Source organism: Anolis carolinensis, chromosome 4, assembly GCF_035594765.1.
Source record: "Anolis carolinensis isolate JA03-04 chromosome 4, rAnoCar3.1.pri, whole genome shotgun sequence".
NCBI classification, from domain to species: Eukaryota; Metazoa; Chordata; class Lepidosauria; order Squamata; family Dactyloidae; genus Anolis; species Anolis carolinensis.
Genome location: NC_085844.1, coordinates 63,396,608 through 63,410,291, shown reverse-complemented (window position 1 = coordinate 63,410,291; position 13,684 = coordinate 63,396,608). Strand labels below are relative to the sequence as shown.

General features: G+C 42.4%; 1 protein-coding gene across 1 annotated transcript in view; it reads left to right on the top strand.

Moving 5' to 3' along the window:
* The first annotated feature begins 2,522 nt into the window (after positions 1-2,522).
* The window catches only part of ptpn2 (protein tyrosine phosphatase non-receptor type 2), a 40,849-nt gene continuing 29,687 nt past the window's right edge, over positions 2,523-13,684 (top strand). The window contains exon 1 of the mRNA XM_008108707.3: positions 2,523-2,781. Coding sequence (XP_008106914.2) covers positions 2,713-2,781 — 69 coding nt within the window. The 5' untranslated portion in view covers positions 2,523-2,712. The remainder of the gene's footprint in view (positions 2,782-13,684) is intronic.

Sequence of the window (13,684 nt, the reverse complement as noted above, 5' to 3'; positions counted from 1 at the left end):
TACAAAAATGCATTGGATAATCCAGAACGTTGGATAAGCAAGGCTTGGATAAGTGAGACTCTACTGTATTTAGAATGATTACATGCAATCATCTGATCTCTTTGGTGATTGAAAAACATTGGGTTTTTTGGTTTTATAAAAATCCTTCTGGCATTCTACACTCCTGTTGCATAAGTTATGTAAAAAAGGGTAAAAGTCAAGGTTTCTCCTTTTTTTAAAATGATACAATGATAATATTTTGTATTGTTGTTCCAGGGGGGCGGGGGGAATGGGGGGAGGGCATGGTGGTAGGTGATACATTTCCGAGGATCGTTTAAAATGTCATTTAAAGAATAGTTATTTTTGGAATAATGTATACTTAAATAAGTCATGTATGGCAAACAAATTGTTAATTGCTGGGATGTATTAAATAATAAAAAAGTAAAGGTTTCTCCTGACATGAAGTCTAATCATGTCTGACTCTAGGGGGTGGTGCTCATCTTCACTTCTAAGCCGAAGAGCTGGCGTTGTCCGTGGACGCCTCCAACGTCATGTGGCTGGCATGACTGCATGGAGCGCCATTACTTCAGTCTTTCACCTCTAAGCGGAAAGGTATTGAAGTGGATAGCAAAGAATGCGGATAAGAAGAAAATCAACTCATTTGAAATGTGGTGCTGGAGTTTTTGTGAATATTGAGGACTCCTCAAAAGACAAATAAGTCCTAGAGTAGAATAGATCTCTTTTTTGATAGAGTTACAAGTTGGGTAGATGCAGGGAACACTAGATGTAGTGAACCTGGTTTTCAGTAAAGCCTTCGACAAGGTCCTCCATGACCTTCTGGCAAACAAGTTAGTCCAATGTGGGCTACGCAAAACTACGGTTAGGTGAATCTGTAATTGGTTAAGCGAACGAACCCAAAGGGTGCTCACCAATGCGTCTTCTTCATCCTGGAAAAAGGTCATGAGTGTAATGCCGCAGGGTTTCGTCTTGGGCCCGGTTCTGTTCAACATCTTTATTAATGACTACTATGAAGGGTTAGAAGGCATGATCATCAAGTTTGCAGACGACACCAAATTGGGAGGGATAGCCATCACCCCAGAAGACAGGAGCAGAATTCAAAACAATGTTAACAGATTAGAGAGATGGGCTGAAACTAACAAAATTAAGTTCATCAGGGACAAATGTAAGATACTCCACTTAGGCAGAAAAAAAGAAATGCAAAGATACAGACGGGACACCTGGCTCGACAGCAGTACGTGGGAAAAAGTGTCCAGAGGAGGGCGGCTAAAATGATTAAGGGTCTGGAGAACCTATGAGGAGCGGCTTAAAGAGCTGGGCATGTTTAGCCTGCAGAAGAGAAGGCTGAGAAGAGACATGATAGCCATGTATAAATATGTGAGGTGAATTCATAGGGAGGAGGGAGCAAGCTTGTTTGCTGCTGCCCTGCAGACTAGGACACGGAACAATGGCTTTAAACTACAGGAAAGGAGATTCCACCTGAACATTAGAAGAACTTCCTCACTGTGAGGGCTGTTCGGCAGTGGAACTCTCTGCCCCGGACTGTGGTGGAAGTTCCTTCTTTGGAGGCTTTTAAGCAGAGGCTGGATGGCTATCTATTGGGGATGCTTTGAATGTGATTTTCCTGCTTCTTGGCAGGGGGTTGGACTGGATGGCCCGTGAGGTCTCTTCCAACTCTGATTCTATGATTCGGCTTGAACTCTCCCTAGTAGCCTAGACACCTAAAGAGAAAGAGAAGACATTAATCACTATAAAATACAAGTGTTTCTTAAGGTAGAAGGGGACAGGAAAAGAGAAAATGCACATTCCAAGTGAATAGCCTCTTATCAAGGAAGACATGGCCTTGAGTCTACAAGACCTGTACGGAGCTATTAATACCAAGGTGCTTTGGAGGCCACAGTTCAAATGTGTCTATCTTCCTTTGCTCAGTCTTCCTTATGGTTCAGCTCTAGCATCCATAGGTTACTAAGGGGAATATCATTGCTTTAACTATGCAGACCTTCATTGCCAGTGTGATGTCTCTCTTCACTATTTTATCGCGGTTCATCAGTTATGGCTCAATCATATGGAATTGATGGAGTTGAAGCACCAACACCAGCTAGTTATTTAATTATTATTGCAAAACTGCAACTCACATGATTCCATAGAATTGAGCTATGGCAGTTAAAGTGGTGTCAAACTGCAATAATTTACAGTATAGATCAGGCACGGGCAAACTTCAGATGTTAGGAATTGTGGGAGTTGAAGTCCAAAACACCTGGAGGGCCCAAGTTTGCCCATGCCTGGTATAGATGCATCTGTGCGACACCATATTACACACACACACACATATCTGCTGAGAACGAAAAAGGCCTTTAGTGGTTCACACGCTGCGAAAGGGAGGGAACTTTCCCCTTCTTATCACGCACGCGCTTTCCCACATACAGTAAGTCAGCCAGCCCCTTCCAGTCAGTTCCCGCCCAAAGCGCCCCGTGACGTCAACCCAGGTGTTTTTCTCCCCTCCCTTCTCCTCCACTTAACTGCGCATGCGCCTGGCAAGGACGTCAGCGGCGCGGGGCCGGCTCCCTGTGCGCTTGCGCGTAGCCAAAGGTAGCGCGGCTGCGAGAGTGGGCGGGTTGCTGTGGTGGTCCGCGCCCTGTCAGTCAGTCAGTCGCGCGCGGAAGGTGATGAACTTGCCGGCTCACGGTGGCCCTCCTTCCTCCTCCCGCCGCCATTATGTCCGTCACCATAGAGCAAGAGTTCCAAGAGATCGACGCTGCCAACGATTGGCAGCCCCGGTACCTGGTGAGTGAGTGAGGGAGGGTTAGGGAAGGGAGAGTTCTTGAAGGGGGAAGAAGTTATTAGTACCATAACCACTTCCTCAGAAGTGCGCATGTCCTCTGTTTTCGAAGGGGTGGGATGAGCGGGAAGGAAGGAAGGTTCTTTGAGGGCTGAAGCGAAAATGAAGGCGCCTGTGTGGTCGCTCGAGAGGAGGCCGAGTGGGAGGGCTGTAGTGCGCATGCTCCAACAGTGAATGGGTGGTCGATTTCAATGGCTTGGGAGGAAGGAGTTGTGTTGGAGCAGCCTTTTCAAGCTCTTCTCGCTCTCACTTCTGTTTTGACCCTTCACGTGGTTGTCATGCAGGCCCTCTGCTGTAGGAGTTCTGAGCCAAAAGTAACGAAAAAGATTTGATTCATTCGTTAACTTTTTATTGAGTATACATTACATGCAGTTAGTCTAGGCATGGGCAAACTTCGGGCCTCTGTTTTAGACTTCCAACTCCCACTATTGGGAATTGTGGGAGTTGAAGTCCAAAATACCTGGAGGGCTGAAATGTGCACATGCCTGGTCTACCCTCGTCAAAACAAGCTCCTTGTGATCGAGGGAGTGTTTTTCTTATGTTCTTAAGTTTGATCCTTGTGGCTTCTTCCAGCTCTATGATTCTATGAATGTCCTTGTAGAATAGTTCCCCCTCCAGAGGCACTCGAAGTGACCAGCTTCTGGTCAAAGTAAATTTAGTATAATGCCAAGTTTGTAACTTTGTTTTGAGTCTTTCAGTTTGTATGGCCATGTTCCAGAAGCTTTTTCTCCTGACGCTTCACCCACATCTGTGACAGGTACCTCACAACCTTGGAGTATGCCTGCCACAGATGTGGGCGAAACATCGGGAGAAAAAGCTTCTGGAACATGGCCATAAAGCCCAAAAGACTCACAGCAACCCAGTGATTCCGGCCATGAAAGCCTTCAACAACACTTTTAACTGTGTTTGTGTATATGTATGTGTGAATATATATGTGCATATATATGTATGTGTGTATGTATATATACATATTCTCAATTTGTATTCTCAATTTGCTTCTAACACGATAAATAAGTTTCCCCTCCTAGACTTCTGTTCATGCATTAGAAACAGCACACAAAGGGACCTTGTAGCATCTTGGAGACTAACCCAGAGCATGAGATTGATAGCAAGAGCGTTCAAAAGTCAAGTAGCTACTTAAAACTGTGAATAATTGCAAACCCTATATTTTGACTATATAGGCAGTCCCCAATTTATGAACAAGGGAAGGGTTTGCACCCCTGTAATGTGTCTTTTCCTATCTGTGTCCCTGTTCAGAAGATTTCACTTCACTTTCTATTATAGCCTTAGTAGAGAGGTTGTGGATTACAAAGAAGAAATATGTCACAGGTATGCTACAGTTAACAAATGTGTTGTGTTCCTGAGCATAATACTGTAAACAGAAACTTTGGCACCAGTGGTAGAAAAAATAGAGATAGGATCATGCATAAAAAAGAACAGCAATTCAATATATTTTAGTAATTTTTAATCAAACTTAACAATATCCAAAAATGAAATGAATCAACCATGTCATGAATTCTTGTATAAGTAAACAAAAGTAGTCTGAATATTCTAAATGCATCCATGCATGATTTTTCTTTTCACTCACCTCTATTTTTCTTATGATTTTTAATGTTAGTGTACTTCCCTTGATCTCGACACTGTGCTCCTATTGATACAGCCTAGAATCATATTGCAAAAGTCAGATTAATACACCGTCTTTCACACAGGTCCCTCTTCTCATAACGAATTGGCCGGCTGTCTCCCACCCCTTCGGTCCAGAAACGTTTACACTTTGTCCTTTGACCCCAAAGCACTTTAGAACTGTATTATTGCACCTTAGTTTAAGTGGCCCCTCTATGCCATCCCCTCCACCAACCTGGTGGTCCGTTTTATCCTACTTTTTTTTTAACTGATTTATATGTTAACTGAGTTTTATGGTTTAGTGTATTGTTTTGTTTTAAAATAACTGTTTTGTATAAATGTTGTTTTTACTGTGTTTTTATTGCAATATGTTTTAACTAATCTATTTGTTCTGTATCTTTGGGCCTGTGTCCAGTGTAGCCACCCCGAGTCCCTGCTGGGAGATGGTGGCAGTGTAGAAAAATAAAGTTACTTACTTTTTAAGGTGCCACATTACACTGTAGACTCATGTTCAGCTTGTTGTCTACTAAAATTCCTAGATCCCTTTCACATGGACTGTTGTCGAGCCAGGTGTCATTCATCCTCCATCTGTGTATTTCATTTTTATTACCTGAGTGCAGAACTGTACATTTCTCCCTGTTGAAATTAATTTTGTTATTTTCAACCCACTCTCTAATCTGTTAAGGTCATCTTGGATTCTGATCCTGTCCTTTGAAGTATTACTAATCCCCTCCCAATTTGGTGCTATTTGCAAATTTGATAAGCATGTCTTCTATTCCATCATCCAAATTATTGATAAAAATGTTGAACAGTACTAGGCTTAACAGTACTTCTTTGTGAGAATGTCACGGGGAACCTTGTCAAAGGCCTTACTGAAATTGAGATATGCTATATCCACAGCATTGCCTTAATCTATCAAGCTTGTCACTCCGTAAAAGAGATACGGGTCATATGGCATGACGTGTTTTTGAAAACCCATGTTGAAGTTTGGCATTCTTTTCTAAATAATTAGAAATTGTCCAAGGAGGAAACCATGAAAATAAACAAAATCTGGCTACCAGTATTAAAAAAAACTAAAAAATCAGAACAGTAAATAATAAGCAACACTCTGAGACATGGGAACTAGGGGCAGCTAACAAAGGATGCCCCCAGGCAGAAAGTAGCCAGTAGATGAAGCCATTAAATGCAAATTAGGGTGATTAACTGCAACATTCACGCTGGCCTCCAACTGACAAGAGTTCTTCCCTCACCCTGGACTTCCCACGGATATATACCTCTATACCTCACAACCTCTGAGGATGCCTGCCATAGATGTGGGCGAAACGTCAGGAGAGAATACTTCTAGAACATGGCCATACAGCCCGGAAAACATACAACAACCCCAATTGTCTCTTTAATGATCTGCTTCACAATATTTCCTGGTATTGATGTCAGGCTAACTAGGTAGTAATGTTGATACTGCTAGACAGAAGATGCTGAGGAGAAAGGCCAGTGGGAGTATAAAAAGACTGTAAAAAGGAGCTTCATTGTTGAAAGCTTTGTTAACTGAGATATAACTGTATTGAGGGCAGGCTACAAGAATGCATGGCCCAAACAAGAAGTATAGTTCCAATTTTGGTGCTAATGTGAGTTATTTTCTTTCTTCAAAGGGGGAATACTTTGAGTGTTTAGAGCACCTGTTTTGCACTGTAACCTTCTGCGCATTGTATCTCATACAAGCCTTAATTAACTCTGAATATATTTCTGAGTTGACATGGCAAGGATTAGTTTGACTCCTTATACAATGACTTGTGTTTCGTGGCATGGATGGGTACAGCTGAGTTTTAGTGATAATGACTTTTTGAAAGCTATAGAATGAGTTGATGACTGAAATTAATTTGAAACCAAGGGCTTGTGGATCTCAGCTGACAGTCTTAGCTGTTACATTAAGATAACTCTTGTGTCAGAATCGGATGTGACTAACACTTCTGTGTTCTTCCGATACCACATCCTTTCTTTGCTCCTTGGAGAGCTCTGTAAAGCCATGAATAGCACAACTACTTTATTAAGTTTTTTTCTTTATTTGTTGGATTAGATATTTCTAGAAATGAAAGACTTGGTCATTTGTCAAACTTTACGTGTGTTATCAAGCTGTTTCCCATTATGTAGGGTCTTCACAAATGAGGTTCAGACTAAATGGAGAATTCTCAGTTTTTATTTAATTACCATACTCAGATATAACAATTAATGTCATTGTTGTTTACTCGTTCCATCGCATTGCGACTCTTCGTGACCTCATGGACCATGTCAAGGACAGAACGCCACAAGATCAAAGATAACAGAGTTTATTGGATTTACAGAACTCAAAATGCCCGTAAAAGACAAGGGCAAGGCAACTTTAGCCTTTAAAAACAAAAAGGGGCAAGAAAAACGTTCAAAAGATAAACCGGATTAAACCGGAGTTTAATCCGGGTAAAATCAAAACAGCTTGCTTCAGCCTGGGGATAAACAAACAGAAGCTGGGAAACAAAGAGTTCAAAAGAATGCAACTAATTGGCAGCAGATGCCTCTCTGCTGCCAGCACTATGTTTTGAGTAACTAGGAGTCACTCCTTCACACAGCAAGGCAAATTTCCAATACAAACTCAGCAGCCAAGGATTGAAGCAGTAGCGTAGTCCCAGTTCGTTCCGAAGGTCGAGAGGCAGAATCAAACGTTTGCAGTTTTCCAAGTCCAATAGGAGAAAGCGAGCCCGTAGTCAGTTTTCAGTCCGTAAATCCAGAGTAGCAGATGGCGTCCGTCAAGAAGACGACGGAAGGTCAAAGCTATTAGCACACGAAAACACACCAGTCTTCAGGAAAGCGTCCCACACAGATCCCAAGCGTTCGTCCAGATTACCTTGCCCAACGCAATTTGCAATTGCTCCCAAGCCTCATTTTATGCCAGTTACAAATCCTCATCACTATCAGCTGCCCTCCTTAACCCGGGCGTTTCCTCATCACTTTCCTCATCAGAGCTGGAACACCTCTGACTACGCCCCACAGCATCCCCAGCTGTGGATCCCGTCCCATCCCTCCAGCTTGTCCATGGGTCTAATCCTGAAGGTCCCCATTCATCTTCCATCCCATTATTGCCAGTGGCACCCAACTCCTCCCTTACCCGAGTCCAATCCATCTCATCCTCTTCCGAGCTAACCAGCTCTTCCTCCATTCTCTCCGTGAACCCCTTAAAAGATTCTTCATCAGATGGTTCTGCAAAGATATCTCGCAGCCTCTTTCTTTCTCGCTCCTCGAGAGTATCTGACTCTCGAGGAGTCTTACGTCCACGTCTGCCAGAAGCAGAGCCATGAGGCTCAATCATAACAGACCATCCCACACCAGACCTTCCTGTCGGCTATCGCCGACCCACACAATCAAAGGCTTTAGAATAGTCAATAAAACAGAAATAGATGTTTTTTCTGAAACTCCCTACCTTCCTTCATTATCCAGTGGATATTGGCAATTTGGTCTCTTGTTCCTCTGCCTTTTCTAAACCCAGCTTGGACATCTGACAACTCTCACTCCATGTATTGCTGGAGTCTACCTTGCAGGATCTTGAGCAGTACCTTACTGGCATGTGAAATAAGTGCCACTGTACAAAGGGTTTGAGCATTCTTTAGCATTTCGCTTTTTTGGTATGGGGATATAAGTTGATTTTTTCCAATGTAATGACCATTCTTGTGTTTTTCATATTTGCTGGCACATGGCATACATCACCTTGACATCTTTGGGCAGGCCCAAAGAAGGAGGCAGGGGTGGCGCCATCCTCCCGGGGGCTCGACTGCGCCCCAGGACAATGGCCCAGCCAGCCTGGATGGGCCTTCCCGCCGCAGCCTGGATGGACATTCCTGCCGCAGCCTGGCTGGGCCAGACCTGGCCCCGCCTCCTGCACCGTGCGCCCTGGCCCTGCCGGCCGTATGGGAGGTGGGACCAAGGCGCGTGGGCAGGCCCGAAGAAGGAGGCGGGGGTGGCGCCATCCTACCGGGGGCTCGACTGCGCCCCAGGACGATGGCGCCACAGGCAAATGCCTTTCTCCCCATGTAGTTGGACCACCTCTGATTGCACCCATATCTAGACAAGTAGTTACAACTCAAAGATTCAAGATTTGTTGTAGTGATATATTCCAGTAAACTGAAAGTGGAAGTGACACAAAGTTTTGGGTCTATGATAGAAGAAAATTCCAGTTTACGGCTTCTTAGCATTTCATTTCCCTCTGACTTTCTTGCTTATAATCTTCCCCATCATATGTCTTAGTGCATATACAAAATGACTGACGAATTAAAAAGAAAACAAACAGCTCTTCAATTTGATTCTGGTTAAAGCAAATTAATTGGGGAGCAGGTTTAAAGTACCAGAAGACTGAAAGATATGAGTGAGGGGGCTTCCCTAATCTCCCTTGGCTTCTCCTTCCTTAGGCTGTAAATTGTAAGTTTTTATGATTTAGAATAGTCTTTTAGAGTTTATTGAAAAACCACAAAACAGCGACTCTGCAAAAAGTGAACTGTGAAGTAATGAGGGAACACTGTACACAGTGTTTGGCTTTTACTGGTTAAAAACTAATATGTATTTGTTGTTCAAGCAGCTATTGGGCTGTCATTCTAGCATTTTTATGGATTAAGCAATGGAATTGTCTAATGTAGACCTTTCTGAATTCTTATTATATGCATGACTGGTTACCTTGTGATGCCTAGGATCCTAACCTTTACTTTGTTCAGTTTCACAAATAATTTACAAACTGTATTACAAATCAGCTCTGAAGATACATCTTGGTCCTTGTAATTAAGTCTCACATCTTGATTGATTTTGCATTTCCTATTTGTTATGAAAAATACTAATAGACATAATCAATAAGGTATCAAATTCTTTTTTAAAAAGTGATCATGTTAGTATGCATAGACGTTTTTCTCACATTGGGGTCAGAGGGCAGAGAATTAATTCTTGTACAGATTGAGTCTCCTTTATCTGATATACTTGGGACAAGAAACATTTTTGATTCCAGGTTTTTTCATATTTTGAAATATCTGTATTTGCATGTACATAGCAAGGGGGCGGGGAGAAGAAGATATGAGGGACAAAAATAAAAGAGATAGAAGGGAAAGCAGAAGAGGCAGCATTGCCTGACTATCTTTTCTCTTTCCTTCCTTTCTCTCCTGTTTCTCTCTTCTCCAGCTCTTTGAGGGCCTACCTCACAATATCTCCATGATAACATGGCTCTGATTATGGCTCTTTCCTTTCTTTCTCCCTTTCCCTCATACACATGTCACCTCTCTTTCCCAGTGAAATCACAGAGGGCCACTTCACCTAGCAACAGCCTTTGTGATATAAACAGACAGATATACTTTGAGTATTCACGCACACATACACACATATATTATTATTTCTAATGGGTTTAGATAAAATCTCTCATTCCTTACCATTACCATCTTCTCAAACCTGTAATATTTTCCAATTCATCCATTTTCTTTAATTTCCCCAAGCTAACCGAAATAGCATGTTCTAAATAGCTGCATGCCTCCCATTCCAATAAACTGCAGTCTTTTATGCCTTCCCTTCCTCCCTTGCTTTTCAGTGATAAGGGTGGCCACGGTTGCACATAGTTCTAAATGTATGTAGTACATTACAGATTTAGGTAATGGCATTGTGATACTTTAATTGTAATTTCTTTTCTAAAGTTTGTACTTCGGAATTTTCGTTCATATATTGAATGTATTAGGAGCCTCTGGTGGCTCAGTGTGTTAAAGCACTGAGCTGCTGAACTTGCAGACTGAAAGGTCCCAGGTTCAAATCAGGGGAGCAGAGTGAGCACCCACTGTTAGCTCCAGCTTCTGCCAACCTAGCAGTTCGAAAACATGCAAATGTGAGTAGATCAATAGGTACCGCTCCGGCGGGAAGGTAACGGTGTTCCATGCAGTCATGCCAACCACATGACCTTGGAGGTGTCTACGGCTTAGAAATGGAGATGAGCACAAACCCCCAGAGTCGGACACGACTAGACTTAACGTCAGGGGAAACCTTTACCTTTACTATTGAATGTATTGAATCATTTGGGACTGCCATACTCTTCTGTTACTCACTTATTCATAGAAAAAAACCTCTGTAAATTTTAATTGTGAGCTCACAACATGTCAGTATTCATGACAGTGGTGTTGCAGTTGCAGAGTTTTGCTTTTTTCAGAACTCTTTAATTGCAACAGACAGCTTTGGTTCGTCCAGAAGTTTAAAACTATGTAGTAGTTCAGCTTGAGAGATCAGGCTGACTGTAGTGTTAAGTCCTAGCTATGGCATGTCTATTGTAATTGCGCGTCCCAAAATTCTTGGGATCAAAAGTATATTGGATCTTGGATTTATGTATTTATTTTGGAATGCTTGTATTCACACATATATGTACGTAAAAAGATATCTTGTAATGGGACCCAATTTTAATCACAACATTCATGTATGCCTCGTATCCGTCTTACACACAGATTCTGAAGGTAACTTAATACATAATAGTTTTTCATACTATTGTCTATGAAACAAAGTTTGTGCTTTCTTATGGTTCAGTGTATGTAGGTGTCACTATCTCAGCCACCCATGTGGACTATTTCAGATTCTGGAGCATTTTGGATTTCAGAATATTTAGGAATTCCAGATAAAATGATGCTCAATGTGCAATTGCATTTGTTATTCGCCACTTACTGTGATGACTCATGGGCCATGTAGTCCCGTTCCTAGTACTGTTGTGAATGATGAAGAGGAAAACTTGGGTTTTCCACCATTTCAGCCAGAAAAGGAACTATCCCAGCCAGAAATTGAGCCTTTGCACCTGCAAGAGATTTGTCTTCCAGAAGTCTGTCAAACAAGCCCCGAGCCAAAATCTCCCCCGTTTCCTCGCCATGATTTTTGTAAACAACAGAGGGGAGTTCAACAGGCGTCTCGCAGGAGTGCTAGGATAGCTGCTAAGCATTCAGCTGATTAAGCCTGCTTTCCATGGGAAACTTTAAGGAGTCATGCATCTGGACTCAGAGAATAGCTTTCGTTTCTGGTTCTCCAGAGAACTGCTCTTTGGCGGGAAAACTAGACCCTATTTAGGTGTTTTGCCCACGAAGGGATCTTGCGGAGTCAATTCGTCAGCTACCGGAGCAGCGTGTGTGGACAGCTACTCCTGCTTTCAAGCCTTTGTTCCTGTTCCAAGCCTTCGTTCTCAGCCTTGTTTTCTCCCCGGATCTTGCCTTGTTTCCCGGACCTCGCCAAGTAATTACCACGGATCTTGTTCTTGCTCCTCGTTTCCTTGTTGCCTTGAATCAAGCTTTGTGTGCCAAGAATCAAGTTATTTCCTAGCCTTGCTCAAGTTCATGGACTAAAGGACCTTGTCATCTCCCCTCACTTGCTTGGCAAGTGAGTGTTTCGGTTATTGGATTACAACTTTGGACCTTAATATTTCATATTGGACATTGCTTTTTTGGACTAATTTTGACCTTTCCTGAAAGGTCTACTTCTGGACTATTTCCTATACTTGTTTTTATTAACTTTATATATTTCCTTAATAAAGATATTAGATAGAATCTGGCCTCTGTGTATGGTTATTGGTGCTCTGCAGCCTGGGTCGTGACACTTACTTAGAGCTGCTGTTTTCACTGGGTTTTCTCTAATGGGGATTAACATTACATAGATTAAGCTCACTGTGGATGGTATTACACTAGCATTCTAAAGCGGAGGTGCCTGCTTTGCTATCGCCTGATTTGCTCCTCCAGAATTCTGAGAAATGTAGTGTAGGGAAGCTGAGGACCTCTCTGTCTGAATTCCAAAGGCCACACCCTAAACTATATTTCCCAGAATTCTGCAGGAGCAAATCGAGCAACAGCAAAGCAGGTACCTCTGGTTTAAAATGCTAATGTGATATTGTCCTATGTTTTAGTTACAAGAGGATGGTTTAACAGCTTGGTTCAAATAGTTCTGAGTCATGGTATAATGCTATCAACACTGCTGTAATACTTATCTATCTTTTGGCCCAGATTATGTCTTTGCTGTCCCAGAGTTTCATTTCTCCCCTATTAAAGAGCCAGCCATGGTTCAGATTGTGTTGTCTTCTTCCCCTGCTTCTTGTCCCACTGAGTCTTTTACTTTTTTCTTTATTCAGCCCTTCTGCGCCTGTTCTGCCTTGTATAATCTACTTCACAAATTATTTTTTAAAGAAGGGTATGTTTTGCAACCTCTATGAAAGAAACCTTCTCTGGAACCTTCACTTTGTAATAATGAGTCTCTTCTTCCTTTTCTTCCTAAAACTTTGGAGAGCTGACTTTTCTGAATCAATGTCTTATCTGACTACATGTGATCATCTCCTTGACCCATTTCAGTCAGGATTTCTTATATGTCACTGAAATGGCCTTGACTTGTGTAGTAAATGATTCTTCAGTAGGAAAAACTCAGCCTCAAACATCTGCCTGGAGTCTGTTGGATCTTTCTGCAAACTTAGACACCTTGGACTATTAGATCTTATTTTGTTTGATCATTCAATCTTTGTGGAGCCCCCAATAGCACAGTGGGTTAAACTGCTGAGCTGGTGAACTTGCTAACCGAAAGGTCGCCAGTTCGAATCCGGGGAGCTGAGTGAGTTGCCGCTGTTAGCCCCGGCTTCTGCCAACCTAACAGTTTGAAAACATGCAAATGGGAGTAGATCAATAGATACCGCTCTGGCGGGAAGGTAACAGCGCTCCATGCAGTCATGCTGGCCACATGACCTTGGAAGTATCTATGGACAACACCGGCTCTTCAGCTTAGAAATGGAGATAAGCACCAACCCCCATTCGGTTACGACTAGACTTAATGTCAGGGGGAAACTTTCACCTATTCATTCTCTATTTGATGTCAGGGATTTATGTCAAAAACTTTGTGAATGTAGGTTTGCCACAAGAATGAGGTCCTCTGCTCTTTTATTATATACCTTTTTTCATTATATAGCTAAATGGATTACTTACTTCAGCATTGGATTTTTGGTATCATATTTATATTGATAATACTGAGTTTTTCCAGATGTTTATATCAGTAGATTCTTCTTTGTATAAGTCAGTGATAGATTGCCTCCTGAGTGTTTCTTTGTTGATGGCCCAGAATACGGATAAAATTGAGATCTTGGTGTTTCAGCCTGATTGCCCAGTAGCCCCTTTTCAAGCGCATTACAGGGTTGCACAGTGGTTCCTGTCCCTGCTGGATGAATGTTCGTCCCCGCAA